This window comes from Chelmon rostratus, chromosome 10, assembly GCF_017976325.1.
Source record: "Chelmon rostratus isolate fCheRos1 chromosome 10, fCheRos1.pri, whole genome shotgun sequence".
Lineage (NCBI taxonomy): Eukaryota > Metazoa > Chordata > Actinopteri > Chaetodontiformes > Chaetodontidae > Chelmon > Chelmon rostratus.
The window spans coordinates 15,893,800-15,911,304 of NC_055667.1; the positions used below are offsets into that span (position 1 = coordinate 15,893,800).

General features: G+C 43.0%; 1 protein-coding gene across 1 annotated transcript; it reads left to right on the forward strand.

Annotated features, from left to right (window-relative positions):
- The first annotated feature begins 1,227 nt into the window (after positions 1-1,227).
- si:dkey-32e6.6 (extracellular matrix protein 2) lies at positions 1,228-12,644 on the forward strand. The gene is made up of 7 exons (XM_041946556.1): positions 1,228-1,427; positions 2,256-2,371; positions 4,027-4,159; positions 4,237-4,394; positions 4,567-4,706; positions 10,996-11,322; positions 12,165-12,644. The coding sequence occupies exons 1-7, from the start codon at positions 1,373-1,375 to the stop codon at positions 12,331-12,333; spliced, it is 1,098 nt and encodes a 365-aa protein (XP_041802490.1). The 5' UTR covers positions 1,228-1,372; the 3' UTR covers positions 12,334-12,644.
- Positions 12,645-17,505: the final 4,861 nt, after the last annotated feature.

Consider the following 17,505-nt stretch of genomic DNA (forward strand, 5'->3'; position numbering starts at 1 on the left):
TCTCGTGTAAACTCTCATGCTGACTTCCACTGATTCTTCCCACTCTGGCCTGACCGTCTGCACCTTCTGTGGACCTGCTTCACCCTCGCTGCAGCCCTGAAGATCTGAAAGTTTTGGACTGAAACAGCGGAAACTAAGTGGGCATCCAACCATGCAGACGCCAGGGACGTGTATCTTGTTCATTTGTCTGTGTGGCACAGTTTCATCAGGGCAAAGCCTAAACCCTTTGCAGGACATGGATGCATTCTTTGGAGCCTCTTCCGAGACAACTGAATTAGAAACAGCAGCCGTTCAGCCACCAGGAGCAGAGATAGGAGTGACCTTGTTGGATGCATATGTGCAAAGTGCAGCCCTCCCTACTGGTAAGATGATGTTTATGTCTTTCAAATGCTGCCTGCTTGTGTCTGCATGATCTTGGCTAATAAATTCTTTAAGAACTGGAATGGTTTGAAGTTATTAAGCGTATACAGCAGAGTTAAAAACTAACTTCTTTATTGTTTATTGTTTTTTTTCCCCACTCTGCTCTATGATTGGTGAAGAGGAGAGTGAGGATGAGCAGCTCCACATGAAAGCAAAGGAGGAGAGGGAGTATCAGGGAGTTGATTTCAGGAAGCTGGAGGCCGGCAGAAGTAAAAGAGGTGCCTGGGGGAAGAGGAAACATGCAGCCACCGTGGAGGCCGCTGCATATAGAATAGTATGGCACTTGATTCTGCCGTGTGAACGCAGAAATGCAGATTGATAAAGTAACGAAAAGTTGCACATCTTATCTTCCGCTTGGACACCCACTTCATACTCTGGACCGTGACTGTGTTGGTGTGTGCTGATCATTGCAGGCAGGGCTGGGGCGGCCACTGATGGGCTGGAGGAAGCGTGGGAAAGGAGAGGAGAGGACCAGCGCTCTCATGGCTGTACTCAAGGAGCTTCATGCTGAAAAGAGGCGGCTGATGGATCAAGGGAAAGCCCGAGAGGAGGAGGAAGAAGAAGAAGAAGAAGATGACGATGATGATGAAGAAGATGATGATGATGAGGATGATGATGATGATGAAGAGGAGGAGGTTTGAATATTTTGTACAAATTAGCCCGTTGCTTTGCTCTAGTTCATCACATTACTCAGTTAGTGAAGCATTTTTCTGTCATTCAGTTATTTTTTATTTTTCTTTGTCAGGAAGAGGAAGAAGAGGAAGAAGAAGAAGAAGAAGAAGAAGAAGAAGAAGAAGGAGAGGAAGAAGGAGAAGAGGAAGAGGAGGGAGAAGAAGAAGAGGCAACTGAGACCCCCAGCAATCAAACAGACACACAGTCCAGCTTCACTACACAGTCTCCTCTGAGCGAGTGTCAGACTGCTGACAGAGAAATCAGCTGCAGGGGCCTCGGCATGACTCACCTGCCAATCATCCACAACCTGCAGGCCACAAACCTGGACATGGCAGGTGTGTGTGTGTGTGTGTGTGTGTTGTGGTGGTACATTCATCATACAGAAGGAGCATGTTTGTCCTAAAAGTAGTACATAGAATTTAGAAAATCAAAAAAGATTAGATCAATGTCAAACAAACGTAAACAAAAAACATGTTTTAAGCCATATTTTATACAACCCCATTTCAAAAAAAGTTGGGACGCTGTGTAAAACATAAATAGAAACAGAATAATTTGCAAAAACACTGAAACCTTATATTTAATTGAAAATAGCACAAAGACAAAGGATCAAACGTTGAAACTGAGAAATTTCATTGTTTTTTGGAAATTATTTCCCCATTTAGTATTTGATGCCAACAACACATAAAGAAGATGTGAAATGCTTGAAGAAAACAGCTGGTGGAACATCTCACAGCTGAGTAGGCAAACTGCCAACAAGTGAGTCACATGATTGGGCATAAAAAGAGTCTTTCTGAAGAAAAGATGAGGAGGGGTTCACCACTGCACTGTATGAGCTCAGGAACACTCCCAAAATTGTCTGTGAACACAGTTCATCACTGCATCAACAAATGAAGTTGAAACTGTACCAGGTAAAGAGGAAACCGGATATAAACCAGATCCAAGTCACCTCCTTCTCTGGTCCCAGTCATCATTTTCAAAAACAGCAGAATTTCTGCTGATCTGTATTTGTGCTTTTTTCGATTAAATATGGACTTTCAGTGTTTTTGCAAACCGTCATAGTCTGTTTCTATTTATGTTTTACGCAGTGTCCAGACTTTTTTGGAATCAGGGTTGTACTTCCACGATATACTACATTATCATTTCCATGTTATTTACCTTTAAAGAGAACAACATCAGAGCCATCGCTCCACAAGCGTTCTCTGGTCTGCCGAACCTGGACACACTGGACCTGAGCAAGAACAAACTGGATGACGAGTCGTTAGGCCAAAACCTCGTGTCTGTAAGTAACTCCGCTCTATCTGTGTGTAATCAGTCAGCAACCCACACAGCTCATCTACAAGTACATCAGTGCTATAAAGTTGTCTTCTGTGCATTTAATGTACACCTGGAACACCTGGAAGGGTATCTGTGCTTTAAAACACTTAGTGTTACACAGTGTCATACATCATCTGATCATGTAGCTGCTGCAGAGCCAGCTGTCTCAGACCTGCAGTTCCAGACCCACAGAGCCAGTCTAGCCTGAGCGCTGCAACTGTAGCTCTTTTTTTTATTTTCTTACTTTGCATTTTGTACTTAGAAAGTGTAAAGTGAACTTGAACATGTTTCACATCATCGTGCATCTTTTCTAGAACTGGGGAGAGAAAGGTTGGGGGGGGTAACCAGGTTTTATTTGTCTAAAAGAAAAAAAAACAAAGAGGAAACGAAAAGAAACAACAAAACAGCTTGCTAAGATCTCCTTTTTGGTCGATTGAAATCAATTAACACTTAGACTTGCCTTGATTTGCCTGAAGGTGCCTGAAAACGCCTTTTAATATAACAGATAAGGAAGATAAATAAAATAAATAATTTGCAAACCCTTAAAATATGAGCTTTGGGAGCTATGGGCTGAGCTTTGAGTATTTGAGTACTTAATTGAGTATTAAACACCGTTTGAAGGTTAGAGTGACACGATAATGAACACACAGAACACAATAAGCAAACTGAAGCTGTCAGAAACAGCTGCTGCAGTAAAGCTCACTGCCTGCAGGTGGTTCAAATGTTACAACTGCAGCAGACACAACTTTCTTTGCCAGTAAGAGACAACACTGACATGTCTACACCTTGCAGGTCTAAACTGCAGCTACTGTTTTTCGTTTGCAAAAGGTGGCCTAGGTTAGGATGCACAGAATCAGTCTGATATTGACCCAAAAAGCTCCCTTTTGTGAAGAGCCTGCAGCCTGCTGAATGCGAATGAGCAAGTTTGTGAGTTACAAGCCAGTTTTATAAGTCACTTTGCATCTAATTAAAATAAAACGCAGGCTTCATCCTGTATCATTACAGTAATAAAAGAGCACTGAAAATTGCATTAACTAATCTTTTCTAAGAATAACTTCTGGTCTAACCTCTAAATGACCACAGGCCGAACACAGATCCTGACCACACTCAGGCAGCCCACCACACTCCGACCAATCATTACACGCCACCATCAGCACACTCTCATAGCATTGGCTGGACAGACCTGTCGGAAAACAGCTGCAGCCAATGATGTGGAGAATAAAAGGAAGTTATTTTTGGAGGAAGATTTTTCTTCGTTTTCTTCTCGCATCCCAGTAATGACAGAGGACTGACGGACTGGCTGGAGGGACACTGCACAAGATTCAGTCCACTGCTTTTACTTGACACACATCGACCACAGCAGCTTCCACCGAGGAGCCACACAGAGCGGCTTTACTAAAAATACCACATGATAGATGACATGGAAGAGATGCACAGATTTGACATTCTCTCATTTGGTGTATTTCTGTGAACTCTGTGATTGTGTCCTGCTTGGCAAGTCAGGATGGAAAATTATGGATTTCGAGAGCTGTATCCATTTTGTCTGGTTTATCTCTCTGGCCCGCTCACCCCTTTTTTCTTTCTTTCTTTCTTTTCTCTTTTTTGCTGCGTGTCATGCAGAACTTGACCTATCTAAAGAGGCTGAACCTAGATGGCAACCAGCTCACCAGGATCCCAGCACTGCCTCCATCTCTGGAGGAGCTCAAGATGAACAACAACAAGCTCAGTACACTCACCCCTCACTGTCTTGAAGGTATTACCTGTGTCTGTGTAAATGGAAGAGAAACGGTGTCTTGTATGAAAATAATATTATTCAGTGTTCCCTTGTAGGTTTGAAGAACCTGTTGACCCTGGAGCTGGAGGAGAATTCTCTGCATGAGGCCAGTGTGTCACCACTCGCCTTCAGACCCCTAGAGAGACTTCTGTACCTCCAGTTGGACAACAACCGCTTCCGTTCCCTCCCTCTGGGCCTTCCTCCCTCTCTTCAGGTGCGCGGTATAACTTTATACTTCCCTGTGGATAAAATCCTTAAAAATGTTAGGATCAGCTAAAGGAGCCAACTGGGATTCATTGCACTCACAAGGACAAAAACTAAGCCACCTTGATACCCCAAATCAGACATCCCTGCCTGTTTTTGTCTGTTTTTTTTTTTTCCTACAGGAGCTGGAGATGAATAAGAATCTGATTGAAGAGGTGACACATGAGGCACTGAGGGGCTGCATCCATCTGAGAGTGCTGGACCTGAGTCACAACCTGCTGCATGAGCAAGGCATCGACACCCGTGCCTGGACCCATCTTAAGTATGTCCATCCATCTATCTTTTAAAAAAATAACATTATGCAGTTCCTCTACCAGCCACAAGAGGGCAGACTGGTGTTTTGAATTCTGAGCACATTTGTGGTCATTTTCTTATCTTTTATTTTACTTTATTAATCACAAACTGGGAAATTACTTCTCTGCATTTAACCTGCATGCAACATGAAGTGATACACACAGTAGCAGCTGCATCAGGCACCCGGGGAGCATATTGGGGGTTAAGTGCCTTGCTCAAGGGCACATCAGCCGGCTAAAGGAGGGAGAGGGGGTACTCCACCACACCCAAATTTTTCTGCCAAAATTCTGCCAATTTTTCTGGAAATCGAACCTGCAACCTTCCGATCACAAGCTGCTTCTCCAACCTCTAGGCCATTGCTGCCCCCTCTTAAATGCATTTCCATCAAAAAGATGATTGATCTTCTTGTAGATCAGATTACTATTCCAGCCATCTATATCAATAGATGAGGCTGATGCTCTGGTACACACAGAGAAATGTACACACACACACACACACACACACACACACACAGAGAGAGAGAGAGAGAGATCAGAACCTTTTGGTTCTTCATCATGGCTGTCATTTCAGTGACAATTCTGACTGATTCACACAAAAACAGACATGTTCTTCTTCTATATACCTCTTCTCTCTCTAGCTCTGTCTGTCTGTCTCTCTCTCTCTGTGTCTCTCTCTCTCTGTCTCTCTCTCTCTCTCTCACACACACACACACACAAACACAGCATGCATGCACACATATCACATAAGTTATGACAGCTGACCTTGCGTACTTGTGAGGGAGAGCTGGAGGGCAACTGTGTGCCTGGATGGGTGTGTTTGTGCACGTATGTCTCGATGTGTCTATGGTGGTGTGTGTGTGTGTGTGTGTGCGTGTGTGTTGTTTAAATATAGTGAATTCCAGTGGGTTTTTTTCTTTGCTCCCTGGGATCCTTGTGAACCACAGTGGGAGCTTCAGGGAAAACTGAGGAAAAGAAAATGCAGCAGAAAGAAAGAAAGACAGCAAAGTGCCTTTGGGCTGTGCTGTATGACTGAACGATTGCATCCGAGATGATTTAGAAATAATAAAATTGAGAAAACATATTTGGGTGAAAATTGAGTGAAGAAATGATGATTTTCTTGTAACCACAAAAAACAGTAAAATGCAAAACCCTCTCCAAAGAGCGACAGAGAGATGAAGAGGAAGAGTTTCAGCAAGGCTGCTCTCCGAGCCTTCGTTTCACATCTGACACTCGACCTCATTAGTGGCGAGAGCTGCAGCCTTCCCAATGGCACAGCAGACTTATTAGCTGCTCCTCTAGTTTAAAAGCTCTCTGCAGCACCGCATAGACAACAGAGTGTGAACGAATTCAACTGACCTGAACTCTGCCAACTCAGCAGGAGATGTCACCTCAGAGGGCAAAGGTCACTAGTGAGACCCAAGTGGCATAAAACAAGACTCCTCCCTGTAGTTGGATTATATATTATTCTGCAGAACTTTAATAATTAAATCCACACTGGCCTGCTTGTGGAGGAATGTATTCGTCCTGTAGAAGTGTTTGGAAAAGCAGACAGAGAAGGACTGAGGAACAGAATGAAAAGCAAATTGCTTAATGATAAAAGGAACTGCAGTGTGCTGGTTCTGGTTAGTGGAGCGCCTCTGTTCCATGTCATGGAGTCATTGTTATTCTCCTGAAGGATTGGGTGATTGAAGGCTACTGTGCAGGATACTGGAGGTTACAGGGAGCTGCAGTTTGGCTGCCAGCGTCTCACCTCATTGTCTACCTTGTTAACATATCTCATCTATGGCCAGTCAGGTGTGCTTGTGTATGTTTAGATGCATTTATTATAACCTAATATTATCTAGATATTTAGATTATCTGTCTCTCACAGACCCTTTTTTACTCAGTTAACTTATCCCAGATCTGTCTTTAGCTTGTGTTCCTCTGGGTGTTCGCACTTGCTGTTGATGTGTGGACCTCATGTAAGCATACGCACATGATTAACAACCAGAAGTGGGAATTAATTATACTCAAGTAAAGTATCTAAGTACAGGTTCCTGTGCTTTACTCGAGTATTGCCATTACACAGTACCTTATACTTTGACTCAACTACATTTCAGAGGCAATTATTGTACTTTTTACTTCACTCCAGCTTTAGCTGCTAGTTGCTTTGTTATAAAAAGATAAGCTTCATGCTTAAAGATTTTAAGCATGAAGATGCACTTATCTAAACTTAAATATAACTTTAAAAAAGATGCATTATCAGAGGTGGAAAGTAAATGAATACATTTACTCAAGTATAGACTTGAGTATTTGTGCCTTTTATATTTTTTGTTACTTTATAGTATACTCTACTACAGTTCAGAGCAAAATATTGTACTTTTTACTCAATTACATTTATCTGGCAAGTTTAGTTACTAGTTACTTTATAGATTCAGGCTGTTACTACAAAATATGAACAATTGTTTATAGAGATTAAATTAATTCAAATTAGCCCCTCTTTTACCAGATGCAACATAAAATAATACATTAATCTATCAATGACTGTAATCAAATAATATGATGCACAATATTCTGAAATGGGCCATTAGAGTATGAGTACTCTAATTGTTACTCTATAAGTATATTTTGATGCTCATACTTTTGTACTTGTGCTTAAATAAAATGTTGAATGGAGGACTTTTACTTGTAACAGAGTATTTATACTCTGTGGTATTAGTAAAATGCTGCTTATACATTACAGCATCAATAATTCTGATTAAATACTATTACATTTATTGATATTAGGGGGACAGTTCTGCATAATGAATACTTGTTCTTTTGATACTTTCAGTAAGTTTTGCTGATAATACTTCTGTACTTCAGAAGGTCTCTCCTCAGGGGCTCAACTAACAACTTTCATCTTTTAACACACACATGCATGTAAACACACACACATAGACACAAACGTGCCTGTTTGCAGTCTTCTCCCGGCTCTTTATGAACCTGTCAGTTCAAATAACAGTCCTACATGCCTCCAAGCTCGCTCTTCCTCCAGTCGATCAAACCTTACCGTTGATCACGTCACTGCTGCCGGCCAACGAACTTCACTCCGAACTCCACATGATTACTTACACAACCAGGACATGTTTTAAATTACTTGCAGGGATTAAAGCTACATAAACATCTCTCATCCCAAAAGTCCAAAATAATTATGTTTCATGGGTAATGTGTTTTCAATTGCAGTTTTCATTTCATGCCATCAAACATTTTTATTAGGAAAATGATCGTAATCTGGACTTTCTGCTTGAATTACCTAATACAGGGTGTTCTGCAGTTTAACATAATAGCCTTGTAAATGTGTCATCTGCTTAAAGATTATCCAGAAAAACTGCACTGGGAATATAAATTAATGAGTGGCATAGAAGTGGTGCCTTATTTTATTGTGTGTTTAAACAGATAGCAGTTTGGGCTGATCAAATTATATTTTTGTGCATTTGGTTTTCATTAGTTGTGTCATTCTGACAGCGAGGATCTCTGTGTAGCTCCATCATCGCTGTGGACTCAGACTGACTGCATGTAGGCGCAGGTTCGGCGATCCTCACGCCAAAGATTTGTCTGTCATGTCACGTTGTGACATGTTTGAGCCCCGTGGGACGTGTAACAAAAGCTCTCTCATCTTCAGACCAGCACAAATTGGTTTCGTAATAAGCTTGCATAAATGGGGAAACAAGCACACATGCACACACACCACCACACAAAAACACCCCAGCTGCGCTAAAGCATCACACAGATGTCAAGTGAAAAGCCTCTAACTTCAATGAAGTGATCTTTTGGTTTTCATTTAATTTAAGTTTTCCTCTTTGGTTGCAAACACGTCGTATGGTTGCCTTTTATGTGTGTGTTTCTACATATGCACTCAAATACTCACAATGAATGAACAGCATACACTAATACTGCAGTATCTCATATTCCTTGCTTAACTCCATCCAAACGTGCTTCGGTTTGTTTTCAACAAATGTGACAAATGGCTGAAATTACTCCCAGATATCAGCTTCATAAAATTCAGTGCTCACAGAAGCCTGCACCATCATGCCATTGTGCAGCTAAAGCCATGTCCTGCCATCATCCATCCATCCATCATTTCTTTTAAAGTCCTGTCTTGGTCTGTCGAGCCTGCCTGTAGTAGCCACTCTGTCCTGGTTAGGTTGCCAAAGTGTGAAAGCCAGCTTGTGTAGCACTGGCATTGTGGGCGACTATACGTATATGTGATATTATACTTGTGCCTCTGTGTCTGCATGTGTGGGAGGGCGAGACAAACCCCTCTGTGTGCTGGTTCCCATTGGAACCCACCACCATGCAGATGAGCAGGCTATCGGCTTGATTACGCCTTGCTTGATTTGTGCACACAAACACATTTGGTGTTATACGAGTAAAGTGTGCCTCTCTATAAATGCTCCAGAAATGAAGTAATAAATTAATGTTGGAAAGAGAGTGTGTGTGTGTGTGTGTGTGTGTGTGTGTGTGTGTGTGTGTAGCATCTATTGGTGAATTTGCATTTTCAAATTCACACGTTTGTGTTTGTACATACATCTCTCCGTCCGTGTTTGTGTTGGTGTTTCTTCTTCGCGTCGTGTTGCACGTACTCAGGGGTGAGTATGTGTTGGTGTACGCGCATGTGTGTAGGTGCCAGTGAGTGGGAGTGTAGAGGGTGGAGGGCTCTGAGAAGAGAGGACTGTGTGTCCCTCCGCTCATTAATACCATGTGGAGCTCTAAGCAGCGGCGGACTGCTGCTGAGCTTCCTGGCAAAGATTTAGAATACAAATCAGCAGCAAACAACTGGTCTGACCTGGTCCTGCGTAACCCATAGAAATAGGGAAACCGCATTTTCATAACAATCATAACTGCCACAATATGCATAGGTTGGAAAAATGTTGTGTGTTGAGTGAGTGTTGGCTCGTGTGTTTTGAGTTGAGTCATTGTGCTCACTCCCCTGTGTCTTAACTTTGTTTTCAATAAAACATTTATGGTTGTATTAATGTGATAGTTTACTATGCCTCTGTTAAGCAGAGAGACATGTAACCAGCCTCAGGTTTCTTCAAGTCTGTGGGGGACCTTCCTTACCCAAACTGAAGGAGGACTCATACAAACCAACCTTTTTGAATGATTTAAGGATTTTAACCCCTTCTCATTGTTACACATAATCTATCTCATGAAAACCCTAACCCATGACCCAAAACCCTGCAAAGCCACCACGATTTATGTAACCTGAGAGTCGTAAAGTTCAAGGGAGGAGACTTAATGCAGAGGTCTTACTGTAAGTCACCTTTATGAGTAGCACAAATGCTCGGGCACTGAGCATCAGTCTACCAGATGCCAGTCCAAGCGTCTCCCCACATCCATAACCCTTTGTTTAACCTCAGTGGTCTCCATTTCACTTCACTTTGCGGTCATTGGCTGTTCAGTGTGGTCTATGAATGGCGGAAGGACAGGAAATGAGGTTCCTCTCCTGCTGTGAGCTGTGCTGTAAACTCACAACAGCTGTGTGGGATCTTCCAACTAAAACACTGAACCCCTGTACTACATCTTCGCCTCATTTTCATACCCCTTATCTGCAACTCAGTCACAAATTCCCCTTCACTATGCCATGCTCGTTTGCATTGTACCCCTCAGGCCCCGTCACTTTCCCCCCCTGCTGGTCCCCATAATTCCCCCACAGCAAAGCCTCCCACTCTGCACTCCTCCCCAGCAGTGCTATGCAGGAGTCCAGTCACTCTATAACATGAGGTCAGCAGTGAAAAGCTTTGGAATCGTAGAGGAAGTGAGCCATTAGGTGTAATGTTACCATGATCACTATCTTAGTTTTGCATGTCGGCACATAAACATTTCACACAGCAGTAAACCCCAGGTACAGCTGAGGCTCATGGCATCAATGTTGTTTGTTTTGCACATATTCTGTCACAAGCCAAGTATTTAAGAAATTTTGACCTGATTATGGTGCTAGGTGAAAAGTCAGCAGATCATCAAGGATGTTACAGATCAGGGCACATGAATGTGTGCACCAAGCATTGTGCCAATCCATCCAGTAGGTGTTGAGATATTTCACAGTGAGTGAAAACTTGCTGGCAGTGCCACAGGAAAAGTTAGGAGACCCCCAAGTTAGTCGGATTTATCCTCTGGGGGCCATGAATGTTTGTTCAGGCAATCCATCAAATAGTTGTCGAGATATATCAGTCTGGATCAATGTCATGGACCAACAAAGATATAAGATTCATGATTCCCCTGTGTGGTTCCTCACAGATCCCTAGAAGCCTTGGACCTGTCCTACAACCAGTTCACTTCCGTCCCAATGGAGCTTCCTCGCCATCTCCGTAAACTGACCCTCCAACACAACGACATCAGTCACATCCCCGCCTTCGTGTTCCGTCACCTGCGGCGCGGCCTACAGTCCCTCCGCCTATCCCACAATGCCTTGAGCAATGAGAGTATAGGACGAGCCTCTTTTGTTGGAACATACCGCTCTCTGGGCGAACTCCTATTGGACCACAATCGTCTGGGGGACGTCCCTCGCTGCGTCCGACAGTTTAAGAACCTGCAGGTGCTGAGGCTGGATAACAACCAGATCAGGTAGAATCACACTTTCCATGAAGTCTGTTTATAAAAGTCTATAAGAGCGTCATAAATCCAAGATAAGCTAAATGCTTCCCTGCCAGTTACCCAATCCTGCCCTAATAACATTAGCTCTGTTAGTGCAGCTCCCTTTGGAAATTACTCTAAGGAGCTTGGCAAAGATGCAAACAAGGATATTATGGCACATTCAGTGTCTTATAAAAATAAATGTATTGTAAACAACATTTTTAACAACAGACTCTGGTACAGTCACTGTTTTTGGCATAAGCCAAAAACAGTGACTGTACCAGAGTCTTTCTCCCCTCGATCTAACACAGTAGCCCTGGCGGCCAAAGCCACAATTAAGACTGAGATTTACATGATCTTTTGTTTATAATCACGGTCAGCAGCCAGAATCCATAAACGCACTTCAACCAAGAAAACTTAGCAAAAGTCAGTCAATGCACTACCGTAGAGAAGTGTTAGAAATACCTGAGGTTAAGTTGAAATGAATGCAGGAAGTCTTTTCTTAGAGTGAGACAGCGAGATTTTGAATACATGCAAGAAAAGCATAGACATTGTCGTTATGTGAAAGTTATGTCAAAGCAGGTATTTGGTCACAAACTGACGTATTGGACAAATTTTGGAATGATGATGATGCTCAAGGGAAATTCTGGGAACCACCAAAGTTATTACGATCCATCCTGAGGGGGACATGGCAATCCATCCAATAGCTGAAACCACAAATATGAACCTCATAGTGGTGACAGATGACAAGTCTCAAAGCTGCTGAATTGAGATGCAGAAATCAGATGTAGTTTGTCTGAATTAAAATTTTTGCATGTTTGTTGTGCTTGCAGGCTGGTGAAGCAGTGGGGAGTGTGCCACCCTCGTAATCCTGGCTCCACCTTGGCTTCGGTCCACTTGGAAAATAATCTGCTGGAGGTCGAAAGGATTCCCCCACATGCCTTTTCCTGTCTCAGTGACGCTCAGGGACTGGTCCTCTATCCACAGCAGGGGCACTCATAAGACCAATAGCCCCCTCAGTGGGACAGACATACATGGACAGATACATACACACAATATAGGCCTCACAGAAAAATAGCATTGTCTGGTAGTTTAGCTCAGTTAGTCAGTGCTATCATTTTATAATTTCCAAATCCATCCTTTTCTTTCGCATCTTTTATTTGAATAGAAAACAACCCTAATTTCATTGTAAGTATTGATGGTATAATAACATTTCCGTATTAAAATGTCTAAAAACAACTAGACCTATGTATTTTCTTGAGTTTTGTACTTACATGGTCCCAAAGTTCCCAACAATGTTCAAACCTAGAGGAATCCCTAATTCTATCCATTAATTTGGTCTGAAGAGAAACAGCAAACACGAGAAGATAAGTCTGAGAGTGAGGAGGGAAGTCAGCGTACGTGACTTAACATAGTGTGACTAAACTTTGATATATATAACCTCGTCCGTGAACATGATTTCTTCGTGTCGGATAGATTTTCATCGCCGATGGTGGTTGTTCAACAACGAAAACAACATGATCCTATGCTGCTTCACTGCGTCTTTTCATTGTTTTAACTGAGAGTCCCCTATAGCAGCAGAAATTACATACTGTGTTTTGTGTGTGTTTTACGAAAACATGTAATTTACACTGTAATGGAACTAAACATTATATAAAATGCTCTTGGAAGTGTAAAATGATAAGGCTGCAATGCAGTGGAATTCAGATCTGCTCAGAACACTGGGTTTAATGTGTATTTTCATTAAAGTAAGAGGTATTAAAGTGATACTTTTGAGAAAATGAAGACTGAAATGGATTAACCCATGTCTCTAGTCTGCGGCTTGGAGGAGGAGTCAGGGTAAGTAGAAATGAAATAGGGGTGTTTGGATGTGACAGGGATACTGGCGGGGATCATGAAGCAGTCAGATCTTAGGACGGGGTCTCTGAAAGAAATGTCTGGTGACACAGTGTGAACCTAAGGGGCCCATTAGGAAGGAAAATCTAAATATCACGCGGGTTCCCTATCACCAGATGAGTTCCAACATAAACATCCACCACTGTGAGGGGGCCTCAGCCAGGGCCTCCAAACATGTTCAGGTGACGTCAGCCACTGCGGGATTATATACAGGGATTGGGGTGCAATTATGTATTTGGAGAGGGGAGTGGGGAAGCCCATTACTTGGGTTAACAGGAGGGAGGAAGGCAAGGAGCATGTTAGTGCAGAGTGGAGCGAAGGTACAAGGAACAAGCCGACTTATAAGGCACAATACAGCGATTGTCCTCAGAAAGTATCAGTGAAAGATGAGAAGAGCAGCAGTTCATGTCTAGCTGAGCCCAATAAGACATCGCTAGAAGAAAGAGAGGAAGAGAGATTTAAGAGAAGGGAGGAAGGGAGAAAGTTCTACATTCAGAGTCATTTTCCCATTCGGGAACTAAAGCCACTGGAGTTCTGGTGTACTGCCAGCCTTATTTACAAAGTGGCTTCCCAGATCTCAGTGTTCTCTCGTTCTGTCTTTCTGTATCTATCACCACTTGTATCTCACTGTCCATCTTCTGCTGTTTGTCTCCCCTCCCTTTGCCTTTTTCTCCCCCACACCCCCCTGCACAATTCAGCTCAAAATAAGCCAACAATGTACCATTCTTCCGTCTCAGCGTATGTATGATCTCAGGCCCCTTCAGAGATGCTTTGAGCTCTGCGGTGCGAGTGTGACGTGACTGAGAGCCTTGTCAATAAGGTTTCTGGGCTAGGTACAAGTCTCGATGAGAACATAACAGAGCCAGAGGAAGAAGCTCAAAGGCTGCTGCACTCTCTGTTGTTGTTTTCTGTGAAACAACAGCTCTCCTTCCTGTTACTTCTCTCATCCTGCATTATTACCCAGAACTCAGTTCAGGAATGTGAAGTGATCGTGAGATGTAGACCTAATGTTGTCTCTGTGCTTTACACCAAATCCCGCTGCAGCAAACACGATATTGGGGAAAAAAAATTACAAACTGAATGTTTTATGAGAGCTGATGCAAGTGCAAGCAATGCTGTGTTTGTTAATTTGTTAATCTGCTCGTGCAAAGACAAAACACACTTGAAAGCACATCACTTAGACTAATGAATGTAATTAAAATGGTAAAGCGTTGAGTTGTGCTCAGTGTGTGAAGTCGTAATTTACAGGTGGTGCACTTGCTGTGTTGACTAGCTGGCTCCAGGTGTAAGTTTTTAACAGCGAGCAGCGTTTCTGCGGCTCGAAATGAAGAACAGAAGGTCCCCTGCAGATACTAGAGTTACAAGGGAGGGAAGGAGGGAGGAGGACTGAGGCGGAGAGAGGATGAAGCTGGGTTATTAAGAGGCAAGCAGATGACAAAGTGAACAAGGTTATGAGAACAGAGTACATGCATGGTCTGAATATGTGATATAAACACACCCACCCACACACACACACACACACTTATACTTTTCACTCTCTCAGCCTGGGCGTGTAATCACATGTTAGATTTCTCCTTTCAGTCTTTTGCATGTGGTGCAGTCTCCATAATTGTACAGTCATTTTACAAACAGCACATTACTGTCTAAGAAACTGCACATTCGCATTTATGCTGAAGTTCCTACACACGTACAGGCAGAGCCGAAGCTTTGCACAAAAACAAGCAAACTGCACCCTGTCCTCGTTTTGCAGTTTCCCATCTTTGTAGTTCTGCGCAGATGGATGCTCCAGCTTTGATCTTAAATCCTTCAACCTCCCCTCCACAGCTTGTCACATGGGGTATTTTCAAATTTGACAGGCTTGCCACTTCAGTGCCGTCAATCAAACTACGTTTGACATGGCCAAACTGTTAAACCGACATCCCATCAAACCCAACAGATGTCTCGCATCCCGTCGAGCCGAGGCCAGAGTCCATTTGTAAGAGGCTGACCGTAGAGCGGCGTAGCGCTTTTCTTCTCCCATGCTCTGCATGTTCTACCCGGCGACAGCAGCTTCCTGTGTTTGTTATTGGAGGAGTGGGGGAGTGCTGGCTGATAAAATAAAAAGCACCAGCACACACACAGAGAGAAAAGCAGCTGAAGAATTTCTTCTCTCGAGTCGAATGGGCATCACAAGGAGATAAAGTGAGACAAGGAGAAAGAGGACACATCCTTTGCTAGAACAGGAGACTGGGTTCTAGTGTTAAGGGTCAACAAGAATGTGCTTACTGCAGCGTGTAGAATTAACTGCTCGGCCATCAGCCCTGGTGTGCGCACTCTTGATAGCCATCAACTTTAATGAGTATGAAATAAACTTTTATTGGCCTAAATTCCAAATCCAAAAACGCAGAAACAACACTTTAGTCAATATCATTCTCTTCTCTCCTGCACACAAAGGCGCACACACACTCGCTGCATGGCAGCACCTACGCAAGAGCTAACAAGTGGGTGTGCTAATCTCTAGAGACACGTTAGCTGAACACTCGTAGGACAAAAAAGAGTTTAATTTGGATGCCAAGCCCTCTAGCTACAGACCAACACCATAATCAACTGAACCACAACGAGAGAGAGAGAGAGAGACGGGCAGACGGAGTGAGAACCAGAGAGAAAGACTGAATCCACAAACTGAGAGAGAGAGGAAGCAGAGACAGGAGGAATGTTATCTGCAAAGACCTTTATCAAAACTCTGTCCCCTGCCAACACCCCTGCAGGGCATTGATCTGGTCTGCATGCCTTTTCCGCCACTGTGGATACTGCACGCTTTGAGAGAAAGAAAGGCACAAAACTGAGCTAAAATACAGGCAGGATCGTCGGTCCCATCTTGCATCGATATGGATGGTGGGGAAAACGATTAGGATTTGCCGCTCCTGCAGCAGCAGAGCTCACAGATAATGTACAGCAACGTCTGCATGGGGCCGAGTTTGCGCAGGGCTGGGGAAAAGTTCCCAGATGGCGTGGCTTGCCAAACTCGCTGCCTCTGCTCTGGGTGCTGGCAATACAGAGAGGAAATCAGAGTCAGTGAGAAAAACACTTCCCCCTGCCAGAGCAAAATTTAATAGAAAACCGTGAGAAGACACAAAATCATACGTTTTATAATCACAGTGCTAGAAATACATTTTCTGCAAGATTTTGGTGGAGCTTGCTGGGATCACCGTGTCCTCTGGCAGCACTAATCAGAGAGAGAAATGTGTGACTCGGTGTTGTGCAATTAAGGAGTGATTCAAAAAAAAGTTAACTGTGACTCAGCACACATTATAAAAAAAATCACTTGCAGAGAAGTTTAAATGACTAAAACGTCCCAGAAAGAATGACCTGGCGTTTTTCTGTGTCCAGACTCTTAATACAGATCAACAACGTGATACCAGTAGGATGAATATACAGCACTGAGGTTTCTGCCACCCTAAAGTAATATACAAGATCAACATTTTCTAAAAATGAATAGCAGGTTAAATAGATTTCTATGTAGCTTTACACTACAAAACCTCCCTGTCACCGAGGTGGTGTTTGGGAGAAAACAGCCCTGGATGGAACCTGTTTTAATACCACTGCATGAAGACACAGTTTTGATGCTCTTTACTTTAAGACTTCATTACAGGAGCCACAATTATGACTTACTGTGGGTCCCCGCGCTGCTACTGTATGTTGCAATTGCACTGTGCCGAAGTCTGTCCCAGATGTTTCAGACAATGTCATGTTTATGGCTTGTGTTTTAAGTGGCAGTGCGAAAATTACAATGTCTTTTATCTGAAATGTCTTCAAAAGCGATTAATTACAGACTGCGGGCAAAGAGTTCAAACACTGCAGCGTCTTCTTCTCTTTGTTCTCCTGTAGGAAACATCAACATGATATTAATAACGGGGGGATGTTTTTTGTGCTTGGAACAATCTCATCTTGTGGGTGCAAAAAAAAAAAAAGAAAAAAAAAACACCCAAAGATATGATGAATTCAAAAATTTAAAAAAATGCTACTGTCATAGTATTTCGTCAATTTGTATGTTATCCCTGTTTTATGCAACATTTGCATGATGCAACTTTATGAACTGTCATAAGAGTACTACTAACTTTACATAACATAAAGTTATATACCAGCTACTATGGTAGCACAGAAGTACTGTACTCAGGCCTCTCCTCCTCCTCCTCCTCCTTTTCCTTCCTCCATCCAAAAGGGGAGAAAGGAGGCTGGCTTGTTAACTTTATGGGCTTGACCCCCCCGGCTCTCAGTCGTTTCCTCGGTTTGGACTGA

Bases quoted from the DNA above. Each gene is read 5' to 3' on its own strand.
- si:dkey-32e6.6 (XM_041946556.1), top strand. From the start codon at position 1,373: ATGACTCACCTGCCAATCATCCACAACCTGCAGGCCACAAACCTGGAC. The intron at 4,160-4,236 runs GTATTACCTGTG...GTTCCCTTGTAG, and splicing joins CACCCCTCACTGTCTTGAAG to GTTTGAAGAACCTGTTGACC. The intron at 4,395-4,566 runs GTGCGCGGTATA...TTTTTCCTACAG, and splicing joins GCCTTCCTCCCTCTCTTCAG to GAGCTGGAGATGAATAAGAA.